We start from the raw sequence: 23,461 nt of genomic DNA on the forward strand, positions 1-23,461 counted from the left end.
AATCTACAGTTTTTGGGGCCCCTTGCTTTTGTTTTTGGTCATGAGCACATATTTAGAGGCAGGTTTATGGGACTACTGCCCGCCGTGTTTCATTACAGTTACTCAGCAGGCATGTATCCCGTCCCAGTAATGAAGTGGGTGTTCCAGTGGGTGGATCCGAGCGGTCACTATTCTGTATTCCTGCTATTGGGTACAAGAGCTAAGTGGCAGAGAAAAGCAGCAGTGTTGGCAGCATGGCACAGTGACAGAACGCGTGGTGGACCAGCAGACCAGAACTACAGGCAACAATCGGAACCTTCAATAGTGCGAGTTTACATAAGTGTCAGGAGAAATGGAGAATCACATTTCAAAACCCAGTAAATAAACTTTGTATTGATTTAATCTAGCATGTAATCTGTTTTGCTGTCTGACACTGATTCTGGCAATAAAAGAGAATCATGTAAGACAGCATTATAGATAATACGACCATAGATCAAATGGAGTTTGGGCAAGAGAAGGGCAATAGATCATGTTCAAGCTAGACTGCTTGGCTCTGGAATTCATTAACTAGCTTCTAAATCGAGGTGGCTTTCAATTTAAGTTTTCAATTTACAGATGTAGGATTTTCTGCAGGTTTTCAGAGGACTGAAATCTGCTGCAACAAAATAAAGCGACACGTAAGATGATGAACTGACAAATAAACATATAAATAAACATGCTGCACAGATCGGTTGACTAAATATCTAGACCTTAATAAGGCTGCCCTGATTATGTGCAATGCCTGTTTTTATATTTATGTGATATGTGAAGTGTCTAACAGGCTATAATTTCAATATCATTTTAACATAATCATCATCCTCTTTCAAGCATTATTGGTTTTTCTGTTGTCTTCCTTACAATCAGCAGATAATATTCTTGACAGTCCAATTGTTTTACACTCTCTAATCTAAAATAGCACTAAATTCACTAAATTCTAAACTCTAAATTTAATGATCTTGGATCCAGCCAAATAAATTAGATTTGAATAAAGACAAATTTTATAATTCTGCTTTGACTGAAGGCTGCAGTTTTTCTTAAACTTCAGTTAAACTTACTTAACCCTTAAAGAATATCGTTTGACACAAAGATTCACTAAAGCATGTGGTTTTGTTAGCACTTCAATCTAATAACTGGAACTGACACCTCGATGAGGACTGAGATTTATTGTCTGTAGCTTTGCTAGTTAATTTTTATTTTCCCCTATCAAAACTCAATTTATGACCCCAAGATATATTTAAAACTTTGAATTTATATTTTCTGTCTAACATTTTTAACAGTAAAAACTATAAGTGTACACAATGTAACCTTTGTTCAACCCAACTGCTCATTCAGATTATAAATTTGAAGTGCTAGCACCCCCCTCTGGTCAGAGAGATGACTGCAGTCACGAGTGCGGGGCACACTGATGACAGAAGGTGAAATTAATGCAAATGCTAAAAACTGGGGAGATGGCTGAGATATAAAAAAGAAATAAAAAATTAATGTTATTTCATGCCTATAACTGAACTAGTTGTTGGAAGGATATTCCGTTTCCCTAGATAGTGACCCAAGATCTGTTACAGATCTGCAGCGTACTTAATGCATTACTGCACTCTAGTGTTAAAAATAAGTATGTGCACACTTCACACTTAGCTGTGTATTGCAGACAGTATCAAGTTCAAATTTCCTAAACTGCCCCAAGTATAATAAACATGGTTTTATTCAATAAATCAACTATTTGTACTTAGTGATAGTCCAATCTACTATTCATTAGGTAAAAGTAGATCAAATACTGGGAGAAGTTATCACCACTCACAATAATATCATTTAGGACAAGGGCAGCTTGTCCATAAAAGCAAAGTCGAGTAAATTGTATCATCAGAATCCCTTACCTTTTTCTACTAACCTGTACAATGTTATGCTACATCTCTTCTTTGAACCACAAGCTATCACTGTTACGTTCTTTGTAGGATTACATGACAACTCTGATGTCCTGCGAACAAAATAAAAACACCCATAGTGTGTCTCCTACCTTCTGTGCTCCAGAGAAGTAAACCTGTGGGGCTTCCCAGACAGTGCTGATTTTCTCTCTGAGTTTCAGGTCTTTTGGAATTATGAGGCATTTGTCGATGTCCAGTTCTGGATAGTTTACTTCAAGTCCACCACTTTATTGAAAATGATTAAAAAAGATCAAAATCAGCTTCTTAGGATAATCTGTATTAAGCTGTAGAGTACACACCAACTTCCTGAGATAAACGTAACCAATGTTGTGGGCTACTTACTGACAGAAAGAAGCATCCAGAGAGTCCAGGGTGTCTTGCGTTGGTTCTACCTTGTGAATCCCCAAAATGAAGACAAATAACACCAAAAAAGGTGCTAGTACAGCCTGTAGAATAGCAGTGCATTGTAATTATTTCATGCACTTTCTTTTGTTTATGAAAAGCTTGAATTTTGAGCTGCATCATTAAATTCAAATAGTATTGTTCTACAGCCATACAGTGTTGTTGAAATGAAGAAGGGCCATTCAATGCGTGTCAGCCTTCACCTGAAGTGAATTTGCAACGAATGAGCTATCAGTAGAAGTCTTATGCCATTCATGGGTAAAGCTGTATAGATCTAGAACAAATGTGTCAGAGGTGGAACGTGACTGCAATTTAAACAAATGCTTACAACTGTAACATGAGGCTGTAGGATGTAAGCTTGTACTATAACAATTATCTGTAATGTTCAGTGTAATTTGTTCAACCGCCAATGTTTGTTTACCCTTAGGAACAATTCCCATCTTAACGAGGTTCAGTAAAGGTTTAGACAAAGACAAAGACAAAGCAAACTATATATTTGAGAAGCTGAACCAAGACTATTTTTCATGGGGGTGTTTAGTTTAAGGTCCAGTGTGTAGGATGTAGTGACAACTAGAGGCCCAGACTGCAAGCTGCAGTCAATCAAATACACCCCACCTCCCCTTGAACTCCAGCTACCACGATAAAGAAAAAGATTTGTTCAAGAGTCAGTGACAGGTGTCGCATGGAAGGGTAGGTTTTTTTTCTACTGCTTTGCTACACAATGCAAGTACTTCCTTGTTTTTTGCTAACCTACTGAAATGATAAAAGATTTAGAGACAATAAATATACATGCTTGTTTATATAATGAAGACACTGTCTGGTGAGTGATTCCATTTTCCATTCAAGCAGGAAGTATATGTTTTGGAATCTGTCATTCTTAATTCAAGAAGACATAAAAATGCAATAATAATAATAATGACAAGTGCATTAATACGCGTGTATAAAGCCCCAGTGGCTTCAAGTGTAGACTGCTATAAGGGCTTTTTTTCTGTTGTTGTAATGTTTTTTGGGGTTTTTTTGTCCTAATTTGCCAGTTTCTAAGATCATTTGGTCAGTAGACAGTGCTCTTACACGTTTTAATCTCTTCTCTGTAGCTTCTTCCAGAGCATGTTAAAGGGATAGTTCGCCTCTTTTGACGTGAAGCTGTATGACATCCCATATTAGCAATATCATTTGTGAACATTTTCTTACCCTGCTGCGTCCTGTGAGCCGAGTTCCAGCCGAGTTTAGGTGTTGACGAAGCTAGTCCGGCTAGTTGGCTGGGGCTAAAAAAATAAAGCGTCTTGCTTCTCAAAACAATATGCGTTCAAAAGAGTAATACATTTGCATCACAAAATCGTCGATCTAGAAAAAGTCAGACCTCACATTGCTTGGCGCCATTTAGGCCTCCCTTCATATCAATGCGTCCAATGTAAACTGTGCAGACCGAAGAGCAGACCGAGCAGTCCCCTGCTTCCGAGCAGCAAACACCGTAACAGGTGCGGCTATCGCTAGGTGGCTGGACGCATTGATATCAAGGGAGGCAAAAATAGTGCCAAGCGAAGTGAGGTCTGACTTTTTCTAGATCGACGATATTGCTAATATGGGATGTCATACAGCTTCATGTCAAAAGAGGCAAACTATCCCTTTAAGTTTCCAGCACAGTGATGTTACCAGTGCTGTAGCAGTCCGCCAAAGTAGGTTTACTCTTAATTTCTACACCAACGTTTTTAAAAAACAAAACAATAAAAAAAAGCTGCTCCGGCAAAAGATGAACACCATGAGTCAAATAGAACATGTAAGAGTACTTACAATAAGTAATAAAACAAACTAGGCCTGTAGTGTTTGCACATTGTCCTCTGCTTGTCGACATTATGGGATGAGAATCAGCCTAACAACTCATCCTTAAAGGCAACTGCTTCTAGCCAGTCAGAGGCAAAGACAGGCAGATTATGTCTTTGCTGTCCTATGAAAAGTAAAAACTGAACACATTACTGAATGTGATGCACATGCCAATATACTCCATACACCCTGATACACCTTGCACTACATCACTGGATGTAGCCCATTAAGAAGTAAACCACCTTCATGGCACTCCAAAAGACCTCAAGGTGAAACACGCAGTTAAGTCACTGAACAGTAAATCTCGCTCTGTAGGTCAGGCTCTATTATTTCCTTAAATAATAGCGCTGGTTCAGGAACATCCTGAGTTAAAGTTGAAAGAGGCAAAAAAAAAAAAAAAAAAAGACTTCAATATTGTGCCATTAGGTCAACACGGTTATTGATACTCCATATTTTTGTTTTTCACTGTCCAATTCCAATGTCTGAATATTTTCATGTATTAAAAGTTCATTGGTCTTTAACAGGGTACTTGAATCCCTGTGCTCTGGCTCACAGGCAATCAAAACAATTCATCCTTTTGAGCTACTTCAGACCCGATTACATGTCAAAATGACCATATTACTCACTAAATCAAGTACAGCAATTTTTAACACCTTACCACACCTATACCTGTTGGACAAGTCAACACACCAGTACCGGTGCATTGCAATTAAGAGTACTGTGCAAAAACGTCACGCGCATTAATTCTGCTTCAACCGTAGGGGTCACGCGCTAAACTACAAATACGCTGGTGCGTTTCTATATTTAACTGAAGGCTTTGGTGGAGTTGTAGTCCGCTCTTTAGACACAACAACGCCATTTCATTACATAGCTTTCCCTTATTTCCTCATAACAAACTGAAAGTGACTCTCTGTAGTCGTAAAAAAATGTAATTTCAGTTATTGTCAAATACTCATATTTACGTAACTTTAGCCTTCACTTGTTTTAGCCTGCTTTTATTTATGTGCTGTAATACGTTTTTCCACGTCGACGCGGTACAGTTTAGGAAGTGTCCGTCAAGTTACGACATTCAGTCAACCAAGCGGCGCACAGACCCGTTTTCTCTCTTGCATTATAAGAGTTTCATTCATATCTCATGACCATTACCATCTTTGAAAAGGTGTCCCCTTGTGTTTTGTCGCAGTCCTCCTCCTCTGGGTCGGACGCTCCTGTTGTTGCGGCTGCTTCTGCGCACTACAGGATCTCACTGACGTGTGAAGCTGCAAAAGTTTCATGTGCCAGTAAAAGCAGCCTTTAAAGAAAGACAGGCCACACGGCGCATGTTGCTCGTTGTTTTTTTATTTAGTAAATATTATTTACACGTTTTCAAGAATACATGCTACAGAGTTTCAGATTTACAGCTCCTAAACCATAAAAACAGCTTTTGAGAACAAAAATACCCAGAGACTACTGAAAATGTCAGCCAGGCTTCAAACACTGAGAAAACATTCTCTTTTTTTGTTTTTTTTTCCTCTTGTTGTTTTCATTTGTTTTATTTTCAACCATTGCTGAACAAGGCCTCTTCAACTATGCAGTAGTGATTGTGCAGCATATACAATATATTCCTGGTGCTGCTAAAGCTCCCTTTGGTTTGTGCTTCTCTGCAGCTGTGATATAGCACCCAAACACATGTAAAGGGCCCCAGTGACAGATTCTTTGTAATTTATGACCTAATCGTTTTTTTTTTCTTACCTGATGTTTTTTACACATGTGATGATGTTGCAGTAACATTTGATGCAATTTGAAGAGAACCTGGTGCTACAAAGCAGTGCAAGTTTGTAGTTTAAAAGTCAAACATTTCAAAATGCATAGTACAAACCAGGGTTCATGTTAAATTATGCAGTAGCTCGAGTCAATTGCTAGTGCCAAGTTTGAATAGCAGAAGTTATCGCACAATATATATTTACATGTTTGAGTTACTATCTATCTGTGTCAGCATTTTGTATCTATAGACTCGAAAGCTGGAGTTTGTTAAAGAAACTTTAAAACAGTTAAATGAATGTGAAATCCCTGCATTCATTTCATGGTCAATGTCACAATTTTGGTGAAACGTCATTAGTCCAGAGTGGCCTTGGTGAGCAGAGTCTTTAATCAGTTTTGTGTTTATGCTTTTAAATGAAAAACCTTTAGCAGTGTTAAAACTAAAGCACACTCATCAAACTCTTCAAATCAAACAGACTGCTTTACATCCGAGGATTGTACACATTTACAAATACACACACAGCCTAGAGAGCACAATGCAGCTTAGGATATAGCAAACAAGCTAGTGACCACAGTAACACTACTGTACATTCAATACCATACACTACAGTACACTGCACATTAAGGCATGGGGTGTCGATGCAATGCACTGAGGAACGAAATGCATGTCTATGAACTACAACCCTAAGTCCAAAAAGGTCATGTGCAAGTTAATAAAAACAGGATGCAATTATTTGCAAATCTCTTAAACCAACATTTTAATTATAACAGAACATAGAAAACATTCGAATTTTTTTATAAAAATATCAGCTCATCTCCAATTAGGTGGCAGCAACATGTTTCAAAAAAGTTAAGATGGGGGAACAAAAGGTTGAAAGAGGAAGTGGTACTAAAAGGAGAAAATATATCTAATTAGGTAAACTGGCAACAGGTCAGTGACATTATTGGGTATAAAAAGAGCACCTTAGAGGCAGAGTTTTTCAAAAGTGGGCAGAAGTTCAGCAATCTGCAAAAAACTGCTCGTTGAAATTGGGAGAGGAATAACATTCCTCAAAATAAAGCTGTGAAGACTGTGAATGTTCCTTAAATTGCAGAACATAATATCGCAAAAAAACCAAAACCTTAAGGACCTGGAGCCATCTCTGTGCGTGATATGGACGAAAATCAATACTGGATGCCCGTTATCTGTGGATCCTAGAAACAGGTATGTCTCTGTCATGGCAATCATGGCAAGAATGTATGGACACCACATCCTCCAGCTTACAAGGGAGAATGGCCATCCAGCTTGTTATCAGCATTCAGTTCAAAAGCCTGCCGCTCTTGATGGTATGGGAATGCATCAGTGCCTATGGAACTGGTAACTTGCTCATGTGAAAAAGAACCTTTAAAGCTAAAGGTCTAACAGGTGTTAGAGCACATATGCTTCCATCGAGATGATGTCTTGTTGCATATTTCGCTAAGACAATGCTAAACCATCTACTGCATCTATTACAATAGCATAGCTTTGTAACAGAAGAGTCTGGGTGCTGTCCAGATCTTTCACCAACTGAAAACATCTGGAGCATCATGAAACAAAAAAATTCAACAAAGAAGATCTAGGACTGTTGAGCAGCTAGAATCCCACAGCAGACAAGAATGGGACCAGATTCCTCTCCCAAAAGTCAGTTCGCAAACATTTACAAACTGTTGAAAGAGGAAGAAGAGTGGGATGCTACGCAGTTGCCACGGTGACCCTGTCCCAACTTCTCCTAGACTTGTTGCTACCATCTAATTCAAGATCAGCTTATATTACTAATGAAATAGTCATTTCAATGTCTCGCTTTCAACATTTGATATGTTTTCTATGCTCTATTGTGAATAAATGATTGGTTTAAATAAACAATATGTATGCAAATAATTACATTCTGCTTTTAGTTACAATTTTACAAATCCAACTTTTTTGTATTTGGGGTCGTGTATCAGTCACACCACCAATTATAATACAGACCCTCCTAATATAATCTATTAAACTGAATTGTATTTTATGTAAAATAGACATTACATGACGCTCAAATCATGTAATAAATTATAATTCAGAATTAGTGTAAAGCGCTACAATGGATAAGGGTTAGGCTCATTGAACTCCTGACTGAACATGTGTGCCAAAATATTTGAACGGGTAACATACTTAAAATGAAAGTTCTTTTTTCTTTAATTAATTATCAACAGAAACTTAAAAATAATCAATAATGATATGAAGCTACTGCGTAGAGCACCAGCACAACCACTTATCTATATCTTACATTTTTAAATGACAAATAATTGACCAAAACGTGTTTATGTGAAATAGTTACTGGGTAAGGAGTTGATATAAGCAAGAAATATATTTTTGTCACTTAACTGATACATACCACTTTATCACTTTAAGCTCTTGGTCGAGCTCTAAACTTTAGGCTAAAAAAAAGGGGCAGGGGGACATCCAATGACACAGTATATAGGATTAAAGCAAGTGTTACTTTAACGTATGCTGCATAAGCAAATGCAATCACGGTATTGAGAACAATAGCATGTTTTATGAATGCGCCACACACCTTAATGATGTCATTTCTATGTGCATATGTCTACGTCACTATGCCTTGTTATCCTCCTTTACTATCGGTCAGCTCTTATATTGAACTGCCAAAAAAATCTATGTGAATTAAAGTAGATAATAGAATTACCTGGAGGTCAGCACAATGAGTATTCAGTCATTTTCAACAACAGTTTGTAGCTGCACAGTAACTAAATACAAGTGGAAAAAAAAAGTCAAGTCAATAATCAGTATTACTCAGTAATACTGTAAGATTCTGCTCACTGCCTGCAGTTCACAATATTAGGTAACAGCACATTAGAGTGATGCAAGTTATTTGCATTTCATGTGATATTTAATACAATTTACAATACTACCCATCTTCACTGAGCACCATGCCTGCTAATCCAAATAATTCTTCAGCTCATCCTACAATCCAGTACATCAGTAGATGACAATCTTGAAAATATACGGTGAGGTGTGCAAAACAAATCAAGAAAGATTATTTGAATGGTTTTGAAAACATGTGACATATCTTGGCCTTGTATCTTCCCCTCTTCCATTTCTCATAACACCATACAGTCCTTGGTGCTGCTCGCCAGTATGCTGCTACTGGAGGTTGCTGTGCGAGTCTCTGGTGAGTTCAGAAAGTGCATGAGGTGTACAGAAGAGTAGAGATTACTCAATCCAGGTGTGAGGAAGTCTTCCACATGAACAAGTCTTACATATCCAACTGTAGAAGATCAGGGGGCAGCCTCTAATCAACTAAGATAAATCTCTAAAGGCCAAATCACCACTAGAGGCAGATACAGTCACAGAGAGATGGTTATGTCCATATGGTTTCTTCAGCTCTGAACAGAAATGCATTATGTGTTGCTTTCCTGGATGACAATAATCAAGATGATGGAACCATTCAGTATAAAACTGACTGATTCTGGAAATATGTGTGCTAGGAAGCCTCATTCAGCAACACATATGAATTATTACTGGCCTGGCTGTTTTTTTCCGGCATTTTACAGAAAATACATATATTTGTCTTGATTTGGGTTATCTTGTGTCAAAGAACACTGAATGCATTCATGTAAACTAAAGCCCTTTTGTGACAAGAGGCCACGGATCACAAGATCACAATATGTCAATCGTGGGTGTCCAGACTCACACCACTTTTAGATATGTAAGCTGTACACAAATATCTAAAAACTGAATGAATGTACAGTACAAAAATTAAACAGGAGTAGAATTGTGTTTCTTCTATGCAGACATGATTGTTTAAAGAATGGTTAGAATGAGGAGGTTCAGTAACTATTTTTTCCGGGCAGGCCATGCTATTGTTCTATCCTGTTATATATAAAGTGTTATATCTCTGAGACTTAAATTCTGTGTAGAATTGCTGGTTGTTGCAGCTGATAAGCAGCACTTGGTTATCAGTTCAGGTGAGCTGATGATAATTATGACCACAGGTGGAAAGTTCTGTGCCAGCAGAGTCCTATTTTTTTAAGCCTTACACTTACATGGTGGGACATATGAGTTGATATTTGCGCCAGTTTGCACCACACGTTAACATTTGTCAATAAGGTTGATATTACTGAGGTTTGAGTCTTGGAGATACCCAGTCAAAATTCTAAGAAATAAAACATATCAATTTCATCAGCAGCATGAGCTGGCAAGCTTGCAAGCCCACAGTGTTGTTTGCCTGCACAGGCAGGAGGAGAACCAGTGTGCCTGAATAATTGGGGTGTACAACACAGGCAGTACTTATCTTATATTACATCTTTTACAACTTTCACAGACACACCGATGCACTCCAGACTGGGCCTGACCTTACCGCTTGGTCAGATGACAGCAGATGAGCCAGAGGGAGAGTTTGAGTTTGGGGAGGAGGGAAGGTTCCAGAAGAGCCACTTGCGTTTACATTGCCGTCTCTGGTACAGGTAGTCCTCCTTGTCACGTTCTTTGCGTGCTCTTTGGTAGTGGTCATCTTCCTTCAAGTACCAAACTGGTGGCCAGCGATGTTTCTCAAAGTATTCTTGGTTCTCTGTGTCAAAACAATTTGTTTTAGGAATTTGGAAGGTTTTCTGTCAGAGCAACATGAGATAATACAACAGTCTTATTGGATTATTGATCAAACCAGAACAGCACTGGCAGTAAAAATTCATTTTAAGAGTCCTTGACAATAAAATGAAAAAGTTAGCCTTACTGACGTGGAAAGGGTTAACAGTGTTCAACCTGATTTCTATACTGTGATCCACATGGCCAAACCAGACACTCAGATCTTTATGAACTACAACATCAAAGTATTTTATTTTAATTTATTTATTTGCCATTTTGTATGTCAGCTGATTGTTGAGTATTAGGGATGCCAGATCATATGTATGTTACCTGTAGACTTGGCCTTCATTTCTCGGGGAAATTTGCGGCAGACACTGTTGTAGTTGGTGCAGATGTGGTGCAGACACCATCCAGTGAGTTGTTGAGCACCATGGAACTGCCAACATGCAAAATCAAATTGTCAATTTAGTGCAAGACCTGTTGCTCTGAATGTAGAAATATTATTTCAGCTGAACTGAGGAGTAAATGTTACTAATTGGTCATTAAAGAAATACATTTATTAACATTTTACAGGAATACAATGGACATTCTAGCTGGACTCATTTTGAGAATATTTACAGCACGACTACCTGGTCAGAGGATCTGTCTATATAAACTCAGCTACACTCAGGACAGGCGCTTTAACCAATGGAATTTTCTTTTCATATTTCCATTGTGAATGTTACAAGAAATAAAAACAAGCACTTAAATACATTTTTTGCCTGGCTGGTAATCCAACCTTACTGTTGAGGTAGAAATTTGGTCCCACTCACTGCCTTTAAAAATGATTTCAGCCTCCAGAGCTGTTCTCTTTGAGTAATGGCCTTATTAGTAAAGATCCAATTTGTCAAAGCATAAACAGGGCTTAAGGTGCCAACTCTATTTGTAATTATTGACAGCTCACATTACCTGGGCCATATCCAAATACACCAGCACATCTCCATCAATGTCAGCCCCCATCATCGCTGCCTCTGTTAATACTGTTACTGTGTAGAGCTCTGAAAAACACATGAAACCTAGATGCTGTAGTCATTGATTTGAAAACAAACACAAAGGTTTTCTGTAATACAATCCTGCAGTTTGCTGAGTAATAACTATACCAAATATAATACCTGTAAGTGCAACCAGGTGGGGGAGGCAAAGACGATTGGCAAGAACAATAAGCTCCATTGCATCCAGGTCGGGCCGAGAACAAAACCTCCCTGTGTAGAGATACTCCAGCACAGCCCTCATACAACTGCGAGTTGTGTTGGGAAACAGCACCTTAGAAACAGGAACACAGGACAATTTCAGGAGGGGTTGCTCAAAGAATACATGTGCTTCCGCACAGTGTGTTACACAGTTTATAGTTTTTTTGCATGTCAAAGTCTCCAGAGTTACAAGGCCAGAAGTCCAAACCAAAGGCTAGTTATTCTCTGTAACAGAAGGCAAATAAACAACCTGAAATGCTTGGCTAGCAGTGCAGGCTTTTCTTCCATTTCCCAGCCACATTACCATGTAACTCATTTGCACAGTACCGGCCTAGTGACTCGTTTGCCAGCGGTCTTGCGTTGCTATGTTTCTTCAATTATCCCAACAAGCAGGCTGAGGATACAGTCAAACTGTATTTTTTCCTTAAGAATGTTCCTAACTTAATTAAATGACCTGGAAGTATCTAAACAACAGCCATGATAAGATCTAACTGAATTCTGTAAATAATGAAATGAGTTTAAGTCCTTTTTTTTTACCATCTCCTTTAACAGAGGAAACGCTGGGGGATGCTTTATGAAAGAAAGATGATTTATTATGTCCCATAATTCCTTGCAGGCCACAACTTTCAAGTCATCACTTACTTATCCAGTCGTACTAACTGTGACTCATGTGGATAAATAAGAGGACAGCAGGGTGAGTGTCATTTCTTAATTACAAACCTTGATAATACAATAATAATTTATATTGTATCTTATTATACTAATATGATGTATATGATATGCCTCTGTATAACAATGTGATAGGATTGCATTAATGAGATAGCTAAAGCCTTTTCTTTTAAGAATATTTATTGAACAGATGTAATCTCTGTGCTGCAGACCCACATTGCAGTTTAGTGTGTGGTCAGATTCTCATTGCAGCAGGGTTGCCTTATCTTGCGTCTTTACAACTTTTTTATTTTTTTAAACCCATTTTGTATTTTTCACAATGAGGATGAGAAAACATGACAACATGGGCCTTAAGAGACATGAGCTGAAAAGAAACATTTCAGACAGAGGGTCAGAAGAGGTGTTGCAGAAGTATGCAGCAAATGTATAAAAAATATTTAAAGCATAACAAGCAATAACATTAAGAATGTAAAGCTATTCTCGTAGACTCCCAAAATTAGTATCATTTTTTTTTTTTTTCATATTTATGGGTTCTTTCTTTTACCAAAACGAAATCTGCCTTTAACTTTTGGATTTACATTTTGTGATGAAAGTAAAGTCAAAGAAAGTGAATTATTTTCTCATTTTTCATGTGCTTTAGCAGAGCAGCAAGTATATAAACAGAAAAGAAAAACAACGTCTCTCAATCTCTTAAAGCTGGTCAGTACTAAAAATAGCACTGGAGTAATCTGACTTCTGATCACTTGAAACAACATTTTCTAAATCCCAAACTAAAAGGAGAAGTGTTTCTTCTCTTACATTTTAAAATAAATTACTATTCTTTTAAAGTAGAGAAACAAAGTAATAACTCAGGGATCTACAGTATGTTTGAATCACAAAGCTAGTTAATTGTATTATAACAGATTTGGAATCCACTAATTGAATTATACAATGCACACATCATCCATTGGATTCATTTGGGATTCTTTAGAAGTCCTCTGGCAAATGGGAGCCCCTGGAAACATTAAACATTGTGGTAAACATGTTTAACGCTTGTTTTAGTTTGTAATTGTCTTACCTCTTTGGTGCAGCTCTCCACAAAAGGCCCGCCAAACATAGCTGCCATCCAGTCACAGCTAGAGATGAGTAAAGGCTTGTGGGCCATGATTGTCCCATCATCTAGCTTGAATACTACATCTGGAGCATCAAAGTGAAACACTGGTAGCACCTTATTCACAACTGTATCCACCTGACTTAAAGCATACATGAGCAAGCAAGAAAAATGATTTTCACTCACCAGAAAAGGTGCCTTTGGCCAAACACTCTTTGACTCTGTTTGTGCGGCGTACGTGGAAGGCTTTGGTGATTTCTTGGTTCATGAAGGCTTCATTGTTAAGTATGTTTGCCACCATCATCCGCAGATCAAAGACTTCCAGCAGCTCAGCAATGTGTGCAATTTGCATTAGCTCTTTCTCATTGTCATCCAGCTGACCAGTATACAGGTAGCGGAGAACTGCTCGAAAAGGACCGAGCTGCATGGACTGATCCATGTGAACTACAGTCATGGGTCTTGGGCTGTATGTTACAGGGTCGTCTACCAGCTCCTCCTGGATGCTGACGAAGGCTCGACTCCACGAAGAGAGCAGCCTACCCCGTCGGCTTCCCTCAGAGTCTTTCAAGGTCCCATCGCTAGTGCAGGCCCTCAGGTTGGCCCTGTCGCTATCGTCGCTGTTCTCGCAAACATCAAAGCTAGCAGCACGCATCAGCAGCTCTCTGCCAGAGAGAGGAGCACGAGGGCGCCTTTCAGGCTCCTCATTCTGCGTGTCCATGATAAAGAGGTCATAGAACTTTGAGGAGGATGTCGCCAAGTATATCTTGTGTGCAAAGATTTTCTGTCTCTCCTGCAGGATTAGGATGACATCAGCACAGTGCGGGTCCTCCAGAAGACCAACTGGATGCTCTTCTGTGGTGGATGGGGGAGGAGGCACAGTGATTATAGGTGGGGGAGGTTTTGGAGGCAGGAAGGGTGCTTGAAGGAGAGGCCGCTGAACATTTCTGAGATGAGATTTCCAAAACTGCAGATGGCGGCGTGAGATGAGTGCAGCTCGGATGGCATTATCAAAGACGTCCTTGACTCCAAACTGAGCAACAACACTGGTTTCATAATACGGCACTCCCAACTCTTTGGCCACCTCCCGGCCTCTCTCAGGAGGAAGAATCTCATTGGATTTAATGGGTCTGAAAACAAGGGAAAATATCAAAAGCAATTCTTGAACTAGAAAAAGGGCAAAGATATCTCCATCTGACATAAAGTTTGAAAATATAAGTCTTAGTACCTGGCTAAAGGCCTCCGTGCCCTGTTCACTGCCTCCAGGTCTGCATAGCGCAGGTCCAGCTGACAGCCTACCAGGATGACAGGAGCGCGGGGGCAGAAGTGCTTAATTTCAGGGTACCACATGGTCTTCACATGGTACAAAGAGTTGGGGTTTGCGATTGAGAAGCACAATACCACAACATCAGACCTGAAGAGAAGCCAGAATTAAGATTCTTTCATCTCAGATATTACCATAACAAGTGCTGGCAGACCAGTGCTGAGTTTGACAGTTTCTAACCTGCCGTATGCAAAACGTCGGTCCTTGTGATGGTCTCCAAAAGTATCCCAGAGCCGTAGGGACACACTGACGTCATCTACTACGTCTCTGGAGCGCTCTAATACCTAAAGAGAGAAATTACATAAAGGGATACTCAACCACTAGTTTATGTCAATGGACTAAAACACTGCAACACTACTTGAAAAATAGTGTTCCTACATTTAGGGAAAAAAATGCAGGTAATCTATTCAAAGTTAGAAGCTTTCACCCTCACCTCTTGGCATACTCTGTACTGGTCAATTGCCCAGACCGTGGGCACATGTGTAGCGAGTAACTGGTACTGAGTCAGTGTGGCATTGCAGGCGCGGGCACAGATAAGGCGGGTTTTTCCAACTGCATTGTCTCCTACTACCACGCACTTGATAGTTTCAACGTTTGGCCTCTCATAGTCCATATCAGAATCTGTCAGCTGGGGCCTGTGGGAATTAAAAAGGTGCACAGAAACCTGCCATCAGAGCCGAAAAGCCTTAAACTATTATCCTGACACAACACACACACTCACTCGCCCTCCTCTGCACTGCTCAATCTGCCTGCAGAGCTATCAATGGATGGTCTCGTGACTTACGTGAGCTCATTCACAAGTTCCCTGTCCTGTCTCTTTAAAGTGACCTGCACAGCAACATTTATTTAAAAGAGACTTCAAAACAAATCGGTCCTGTGAAATAATGACTTCTAATAAGCTTTCATTCAAATGTTAAGAAAAAAAGAAAATGTTCAATTTCATGATAACCAAATAAAGTGTTTGTCTCCAACTGCTTCTCTACAATGGGTGATACAATCCTAACATGTTATGTCTGATTTTCAATCATAAATATTTAAGGCCAAAACAACATCCCATTTATCTTTATCACCGTCAGATCATAGCAACTTCACCTTGAAGCACAGCATCACTCATCACAGCCCTTATACATCAGACATGTTTATAAGTCCTAGATCATTAAAAGCAATGGAAGGGAATGCTAAATAGACTAGTTTTGAGCCCAGAAAATGGAAGATGACCATTTAGGTATCCAACCTGGTTTCCACGGAAACGGTAGCCTGTATCACTGTGTTACACCCTCAAACAATCCTGTATGTGTTTTATTGTTATGATTGTTTGATGAATTGTTTTCAACATGGACAGTGCAATATAAAAAAAAAAACATCAAACCACACGCCCCTTGAAACCATTACAACAGTAGAGATAGTCCCCTCTGATACTCATTCATATTTAGATGCTGTGTTATTATGAATCAGGTCAGCTAACCCTCCTATTCCAGATACGGCCTGGACTCCGGGACCCAGAAAGATTAAGAAAAACCCTCCTCTGTCACCATCACATCAGCAAAAAGATTGACCCTTTTCTTATTTGTATAAGCAACATTTTTATATTTTCTATAGCGCAATAATCTGACTATTATGGGTTACTATGTCTTCTTTTTTAATAACGGTCACTTGCAGTCCGTTGTCATTCATAAATTCTACTTATCACTGACTGCAAAATCTACATTCCCAGGTTTTCATTTAAAAAAATGTCCAGTCTGACCTTAGACGGGAATTGTATGATACTATAAAGATACGCCGCCTTTAATTTGACTGATCTATATGCCCTTCCTGTTACAGTCTACAATGCACTGCGCAAATATCGTATTACTTAATCATTTTCTACATTCATATGTTCTACATAAGCGACACAGTGCCTTGAATCCATGATCTCAAATACAAAGCTATTGAATAGCCTACGTCTGCATCCTCAGTCAGAAGCCATTACAAAGATGATAAAATTGTGCAAATCCTACCAGAAGGACCGAACAGTCCCTCCACCACCGGGATACTAGTCATGAGGCTTTGCTGCATTACGCGTTATGTAACGCCCCGTCACTGACTCTTGAGCCTGTTTATCCGGCTCCGAGTGACTCCATAACAAAAAACTACGGACATTGATCAAATTCAACTATATTCCACTGTCATAAGCGTTACGAGCCCTCCTTACCGCAATATAAGGAAGTGCTGCATCGGGCTGGTCGAAGAAGGAGATCAAAAGCAGGACCCCATCGGATGCTGCTTGCACCTGACGGGAGCTCGTATTTAACTTCATCTTCAAGGCAGGGTGAACGAGGCTTGAGAAGAGCCGAGCGACCGCAGACGTTTCGGTAAAGTCGTCTGGAGCAGTACAATAAGTGAGACTGCAACGCCCCAAACGCGAAATGTTGCGATGCGTTGCAGAGCTGCAGCCCTGACCGTCATGGAGCCACCTCCGCCAACTGGAAGGCCTCCGCAGCTAATAATAGGAAGGCGCGCACAGGGGGGGAAAAAAATCATTATAAAACACTGATCCACTTTAAAGTCGCACAAATCTCCTTCTACAGCTCCAAAGCAGCCTAGATAGAGGCCACAGGCCCAGCACGGACCTGCTTTCACTTGGCACAGTTTACTGTGTTTGTGAACCTACGAGCTCCAAGAATTTAGGAAGGGCTGAAAAAGGATACAGTGCCTGACCGCACACGTAAGCATGAATGACCAGCTCCCACAAACCGCTTTTAATAGTGTTGAAGTTGATAGTGATTGGAACAGGCTCATTGGTGGAGAGACATTAAAGCTTTATCTGTGCAGGTACAAAGCAAATAGCCCATCTGTGCACATACAACGGTTGCATGAAGCAGCTAGAGTAGGTGACACACATTTAGTAATATAAGAATATAGTCAGATTTTCAGAAAAACGACAGAACTGTCTGGCTTGATCAATTTATTATGATGAAAAGAAAAAAAATGCAAGAATGATGGTTGTTAGCAGGTCACTTTAAAACATTTGAACAATTATGCTCTTTTAAACTGGACATACTGCTGATGAAATGCCTCCAGTATTCAAATGGCAGATGCTCCATTTCTTTTTCCTTTCCTTTTTATTTAGGTATTTTTCTATTTTCCTTAATAGAAAATATCACAATGTGCTGTGCTCGCGGCTTTATCTTTCCTTTTTAAAAAGACAAGTGAAGACACAGTGAAACACCAGTTGAATGATGGTGTGTTCAGCAAACCTGAAAAGAATTTTGCATTTCCACATTTTAGTCATTTAAAAGGCTAATGAATTTATTGTACAGCACTGACTTCAGTTAACATTTCTCATGGTTACCACACATTATCCATCATTTAAGACAACAATCGCTCCAGAATGAAGAACTTTTATTGTGCTGACACACACAGCAATATCATTCAATGCCAGAGTTTAGTTTTTGTTTAGTATTTTGAGTAAATAATAGCATGATTAATAAAAAAGCTACTTACCACTCATTGGCATTGGCCGCCATTGTAAACAGATAATTTAAGACCAGCTGAGGGAGAAGGTTTTCAATGTTGAAAAGCATTTGTTGCCACACCAGTTTAAATTGCACAGCTCTATCCACAACTTCACATGAAGCAGTTTGCAAAGGTCTTAAAATCAACAACAACCATAATGTCAAGTGTGATTGAGTCTGTTTTCTTCATCAGTCTGAGTTGCTCTGAGCTACGCTGGTAAATCATGCAGTCTTGTACTGCAGTCTGGTGTTTTTACATCTTAACTTTGTTCCAAGACCAAGAAGATCACATAACAGTTGACCTTTATCCTTGCAAATGTATTAATGCAAAAGCTGCTCTGTTGCAAAAGAAATGCTTCAACTTGTTAAGCTCATTTGAATAAGGAGCATATCGTGCCGCATGGACTGATTTATATTCTATTACATTTCAATGCTTTTATTCAATGTTCGCAAGTGAGGTCAGTAAATTCAAAGTTTTGGAACACTTGAATGATTTCAACCCAGAAGAGTAATCACTTGGTATGTTTTCTTCTGCTGTGAGTCCTGCAGTGATTAGTCTATTCCACTAGGTGATGCTGGTGGTCTACAAGTCTAAGCCTCACCATAGGCAATCGTGGACAGTGCACATTCTCTATTGAAGAACAGTCTGTCTGTCCGTCTGTCTTAATAAAAACAGTTACAGGAGATTTGCTGTGACTTTGGTCAAAACAGAAAAAGATATAGCTTTTGGCATTTCTTTTAATGTTTGATGATTAACCTGTTTTCTTTGAACTAGGTTTCCTTTTCCTGCTGTACTATTCCAAAGCAAATAAAGGTTTGATAAATGTAATGGCTAAGAAACATTAAAGTAATCTTAAATATTTCTTTTTTACATGCTCACTTGATAATTAAACATGTAATGAATAATTCTTCCTCTTCTTCTTTTCATTATTATTATTATTATTATTATTATTATTATTATTATTATTATTAGTGTTACTATTTGTAGAGGTACTAGCAGTAGTAGCATAGCAACATAAATGATCGTGATAGAAAGTATAAGTATTCTACAAAATGAATCACAAAGTAAATTTAGATATTGATTTGCTACACTTTACTTGGAATTGTGTAACAGTACATGTCAGGGATGAATGTTGTGTAAGCAATAACCAGAGTTGACAACAGCTTGTGCCAGAGTCCAGTCTAGTCAGGTTGGGGTCTACTGAACCATTCAGATATTGAAAGGATCACTGCTGTCCTTGGGCTTTATTATTTTCTCAATGGCTTCAGCTAATACCTACCCCGGAGCTTCCTTTTCTTTGGACCCCTACCATGTATCTAGGGAATTTGGTTTTATCCTTCCAAAGCCTCTGGTAGGTGGAGAATTTCCTCTGATAAATGTTTGTAATCATTACTTTGACAGTCGCACTGAAATGCTGGTAGTCAGACGGCCAGGAAAGGACAGTGTCCGGGTGCTATTCAAAACCTTTATTCTAAGAAGCGACACTTGTTTTCGAAATCCCATTTTCTGGCACCCTTTGTAAAGTCTAAGGTCACTGTGCCTATAATAAAACAACTTAAGGCACAAGCATTTCCTTTCTCTCTCTCTGAAATGAAATTCCACATTTACAGGAAAAGCTTCCCCCTTACTACCAGCCTTGGATGGATATTGCCCTGCATGTCCCAGAGCTTGTACAAAGTCATGAGTTACGCTCCCATATTAACAAGGTAAAAGGTGATACTAAACTGACAAGGAGAGTTCTCTATATTTTATTGTGATATAGTTCAAAGGTTGTTTTGTTTTTTCTCTTTTTCCCCTTCTAGATGCCGCTGCTGAGCACCAAGTTTCTGCAGAAACACAGAGAGTTACGGCTGGCCCACCTGGCCCTAAGCATGATGACCATGGGATATGTCTGGCAGGAAGGAGAGAACAACACCATTCAGGTATTTTTCTTTTCCTCCCTTATATTTTTTACTGTTACCAGGTAACCTAAAATGTATAGCATACGAATGATTTTCCATTGTTAATCTTTTTAAAAGACACTGCCACATAACCTGGCTGTGCCGTTTTGGGAGGTGTCACAGCACTTAGGACTTCCACCAATTCTCACCCATGCAGATGCGGTATTAGCCAACTGGAGAAAGAAAGATCCTGAGATGTAAGGTCACTAATCTCCACTCGTGTTTTGATTAGATTCACTCTTAGTGCAAGGTAAAACATTTGCACTTTTTGTCTTTCACATCCATCTTGAAATCTCCTGTGCCAGGCCTTTTAACATGGAGTGAGTACGTTTTCATTGTACTTTTGTTTGCAGCAGTATTGTACTATAATGCTGTGATTTATACAGAGCTAATCAGCTCACTTGCACCACACAGGAACCTGGAGTTGCTTGTCAGCCTCCCAGGTGGAGACAGCGTCAGAGGTTTCTTCTTGGTCACTCTGCTGGTGGAGCTGGCAGCTGTTCCTGCACTAAAGGTTAAGATGTATATCAAATGCCTCAGTTCATATGGAAGGCACTGGTTAAAATTACTTTTGAATTTGAATTATTGACTGAAGACAGTGAAAGTCATCTTTAAACAAGAATAAAACTAAATAGTCTTTTCTGTATCTCTTTTAGAGCATCCCTGTTGTCATCAATGGTGTCAGATGCAGTGACACTGAAGCTGTGGCTCGAGGCCTGGAGAACATTAGCCAGTCCATACAGGACATGACTGACGCACTCAAATTGATGCACGGTAGTAACTCTGACATGCAATGAAGAGTCATACAGTTTTCATATTGACAAGCATTTTCATGAATGATATTTTCCTTAAGTGTATGTGGAGCCGTCAGTGTTCTACGGCATCATGAGGATCTACCTGTCTGGGTATAGAATTAATTTTTTTACATTAGTCACTTATTATTACAGTTAGACCTGCTTTTTTATCGTAAACATGAGTAAGTACATATGTAGGTGGAAAGACAACCCTGGTATGCCAAAAGGTCTGGTTTACGAAGGGGTGCAGACAGAGCCGATGGAATATTCCGGAGGGAGCGCTGCACAAAGCAGTCTGCTGCACTGCTTTGATGAACTTTTGGAAGTCAAACATGAGGAAAAAAGCAGTGAGAAACCTTATCATTTATCATTTGAATACAGCAGAATGTGAGGTGTTCACCATGATGAAACAATCTATCTTTTTTCAGGTTCCTTTCTCACCCGCATGAGGAACTACATGCCACCTGCACACAAACAGCTGATCCAGGACATCTCTTCTCAGCCGTCCTTAAGGCGTTTTGTGCATCAACAGGCCAGTGAACACCTAAACCAGGCCTACCACTTCTGTGTCTCAAAACTGTTGGCTTTGCGTAGCTACCATATTAATGTTGTGAGCCGATTCATCACCGTACCTGCTGCCCGAGCTCGACAACTCCGTGAGCAGAGCCAGAACTTAGATGGGGAGACGATCAGCAGAGCCCCCACAGCACTGGAGGAGAGGGGTACCGGTGGCTCTGGCATTATGATCTTCCTAAAAACAGTGAGGGACCAAACAAAAGACACCCTCTTGCCTGAGATGAGCAAAGAAGCAAAGCACCCCGGTTGACATGAACAGTCATCACAAAGTAACAGAAAACAGCCAGTAAATCAACTCTGATTACTTTACACACTATTGTTTATGTAATTGAAAAGGTACCTTTTTGTCAGAATGAAAGTGAGAGGCCTTTGTTGTTTGTCTGACATGCAACATTACTGTCTGTAAACAAACCACAACTTAATAGCCAGAAGTGATGCCGTTTATTCAGTCCTAACCATAATTCATAGCTTTTCATTGCATTCAACCACAAATTCCTTTTTATACTGGAATGGAATGAACAAGAATGCACAAGGTACCTGTTCCAGACCCACCTATCTGGAGGAAATTTGGACATTAGACAACTGAAGTCATTACTAAACTGCTTATTTTGGGAGAAAGAGATTGTGGAATTCATTTCAAGTGTATTTAAAAAATAACAAAGAGGGTTTCCCTCAGAGACTTGAAAACGTGGCAGCATTTAAGTGTTCTTCATCATAGGCTAAGATTACTAATGCTGGTTTTAAAGTAAGATTTTAAAAAAATGAACAGACATTTTCAGTTGCTTAAAAGAAGTTTAAAACAATTAAATAAAATAACATACTGCAATACTTTATGAAGCCACATCGTGGCAGTAAAGGGTAACATTACAACTGTGAGTGAGGGAAGACTTCAGAGCAGTGTTGTATAAAGTACTGAAATCTCACACTCAAGTAAAAGTATAGGTACCCCTCCAAAATATGACTTTGGTAAAAGTCTAAGTCACTGACTGAAATGTTACTTGAGTTAAAGTCTTAAAGTATCCGAAACGTCTTGTACTTAAGTATGAGAATTATTGTAAAAATAGATGTACTTAAGTAATGTAATGAAAAGTATAAGTAAAGGCAAATGCAGTTTGAATGACATTTTTTATATTTTGGTAAACTTTGAAGGTCAAATACACTTAAAATCTGCACACAACCAAGTGCAGGCAAAATTTAGACCAGGTTTAGACAGAAAATATAAACTTTGTGAACCTTTAAGTTTTTCTTCTTCAAGTAAGGTCAGTGCTGAAAATGAGGCGTACATTACACTATTAAGAAAAAAATGAAACAAAAGAGGCTGCTACTGTTATTGCCATCATTATAAACAAAATTTAAAGAAAAAATAGGAGAAAACTGAAGCTTATCTGGCATCTGAAGAGGGAGTCCAGTTTGAAACCCCTTTTGTAAACCTTTCTAAAAAATAAATAAAATAACTCAGTACAGAAAATGCGGCCAACATCACCAAGAAAAAAAGCTGTAACGATTACTGTACTTCACAAGCTATAGGAGGTGCACACACAACCGGTCATTATACAAAAGAAAAAAAAGAATTGGGAGGGAACTGCAGCTTATCTGGCATCTGAAGAGGAAGACCTTTTTTGTAAAACTACCCTAAAACCTAAAAAAGGGGAGTTTCTGTAAGATAGAATTTTCACGTCTTTGGGCAGGCATAACATGCATGGGGTCAAAACACTGTTGCGTTTTTTTTTCGCTCTCTTTCTCTCTCTTTTTTTGTAACGAGTAACTAAACCGAACAATGAAAATGTATTGGAGTAAAAGTATGCAATTAAGTTCGGAAATATAGTGAAGTAAAAGTGAAAGTTGTCAAA

The 23,461-nt window shown here is 39.1% G+C and overlaps 3 protein-coding genes across 4 annotated transcripts in view; 1 reads left to right on the forward strand and 2 right to left on the reverse strand.

Annotated features, from left to right (window-relative positions):
• Window positions 1-5,397, reverse strand: part of pebp4 (phosphatidylethanolamine binding protein 4) — a 56,812-nt gene extending 51,415 nt beyond the window's left edge. Inside the window, exons 1-3 of the mRNA XM_075468680.1 lie at window positions 5,307-5,397; window positions 2,280-2,383; window positions 2,030-2,162 (exon numbers count right to left, since the gene is read on the reverse strand). Coding sequence (XP_075324795.1) covers window positions 2,030-2,162; window positions 2,280-2,383; window positions 5,307-5,309 — 240 coding nt within the window. The 5' untranslated portion in view covers window positions 5,310-5,397. The remainder of the gene's footprint in view (window positions 1-2,029; window positions 2,163-2,279; window positions 2,384-5,306) is intronic.
• An 81-nt stretch (window positions 5,398-5,478) lies between these two features.
• Window positions 5,479-17,486, reverse strand: rhobtb2a (Rho related BTB domain containing 2a). 2 transcript variants are annotated; one of them, XM_075468682.1, is made up of 10 exons: window positions 16,998-17,486; window positions 15,240-15,441; window positions 14,987-15,090; window positions 14,711-14,896; window positions 13,672-14,612; window positions 13,453-13,571; window positions 11,649-11,799; window positions 11,446-11,534; window positions 10,828-10,933; window positions 5,479-10,483 (listed from the first exon to the last, which is right to left on the reverse strand). In XM_075468682.1, exons 1-10 carry the CDS (start codon window positions 17,018-17,020, stop codon window positions 10,281-10,283), a joined length of 2,124 nt encoding a protein of 707 aa, XP_075324797.1. In that variant the 5' UTR covers window positions 17,021-17,486; the 3' UTR covers window positions 5,479-10,280. The 2 variants fall into 2 exon arrangements, with proteins under 2 accessions (XP_075324797.1, XP_075324798.1); XM_075468683.1 differs by lacking the exon at window positions 16,998-17,486 and adding an exon at window positions 16,804-16,828.
• A 2,073-nt stretch (window positions 17,487-19,559) lies between these two features.
• ido1 (indoleamine 2,3-dioxygenase 1) lies at window positions 19,560-22,709 on the forward strand. Its single transcript, XM_075468684.1, has 10 exons — window positions 19,560-19,652; window positions 19,912-20,007; window positions 20,104-20,223; window positions 20,320-20,438; window positions 20,547-20,561; window positions 20,656-20,755; window positions 20,898-21,015; window positions 21,095-21,146; window positions 21,234-21,382; window positions 21,464-22,709. The coding sequence occupies exons 1-10, from the start codon at window positions 19,560-19,562 to the stop codon at window positions 21,859-21,861; spliced, it is 1,260 nt and encodes a 419-aa protein (XP_075324799.1). The 3' UTR covers window positions 21,862-22,709.
• The last annotated feature ends 752 nt before the right edge of the window (window positions 22,710-23,461 follow it).

This window comes from Odontesthes bonariensis, chromosome 6 (assembly GCF_027942865.1).
Source record: "Odontesthes bonariensis isolate fOdoBon6 chromosome 6, fOdoBon6.hap1, whole genome shotgun sequence".
NCBI classification, from domain to species: domain Eukaryota; kingdom Metazoa; phylum Chordata; class Actinopteri; order Atheriniformes; family Atherinopsidae; genus Odontesthes; species Odontesthes bonariensis.

Coding starts and splice junctions, on each gene's coding strand:
- rhobtb2a (XM_075468682.1), bottom strand. CDS start 17,020: ATGCAGCACTTCCTTATATTGCG. Junction 15,442..16,997: donor CAGCACTTCCTTATATTGCG/GTAAGGAGGGCT, acceptor TAATTCCCACAG/GCCCCAGCTGACAGATTCTG. Junction 13,572..13,671: donor GGCCAAAGGCACCTTTTCTG/GTGAGTGAAAAT, acceptor TTGATGCTCCAG/ATGTAGTATTCAAGCTAGAT.
- ido1 (XM_075468684.1), top strand. CDS start 19,560: ATGGCTTCAGCTAATACCTACCCCGGAGCTTCCTTTTCTTTGGACCCC. Junction 20,756..20,897: donor CAGCTGTTCCTGCACTAAAG/GTTAAGATGTAT, acceptor TATCTCTTTTAG/AGCATCCCTGTTGTCATCAA. Junction 21,383..21,463: donor CAAACATGAGGAAAAAAGCA/GTGAGAAACCTT, acceptor ATCTTTTTTCAG/GTTCCTTTCTCACCCGCATG.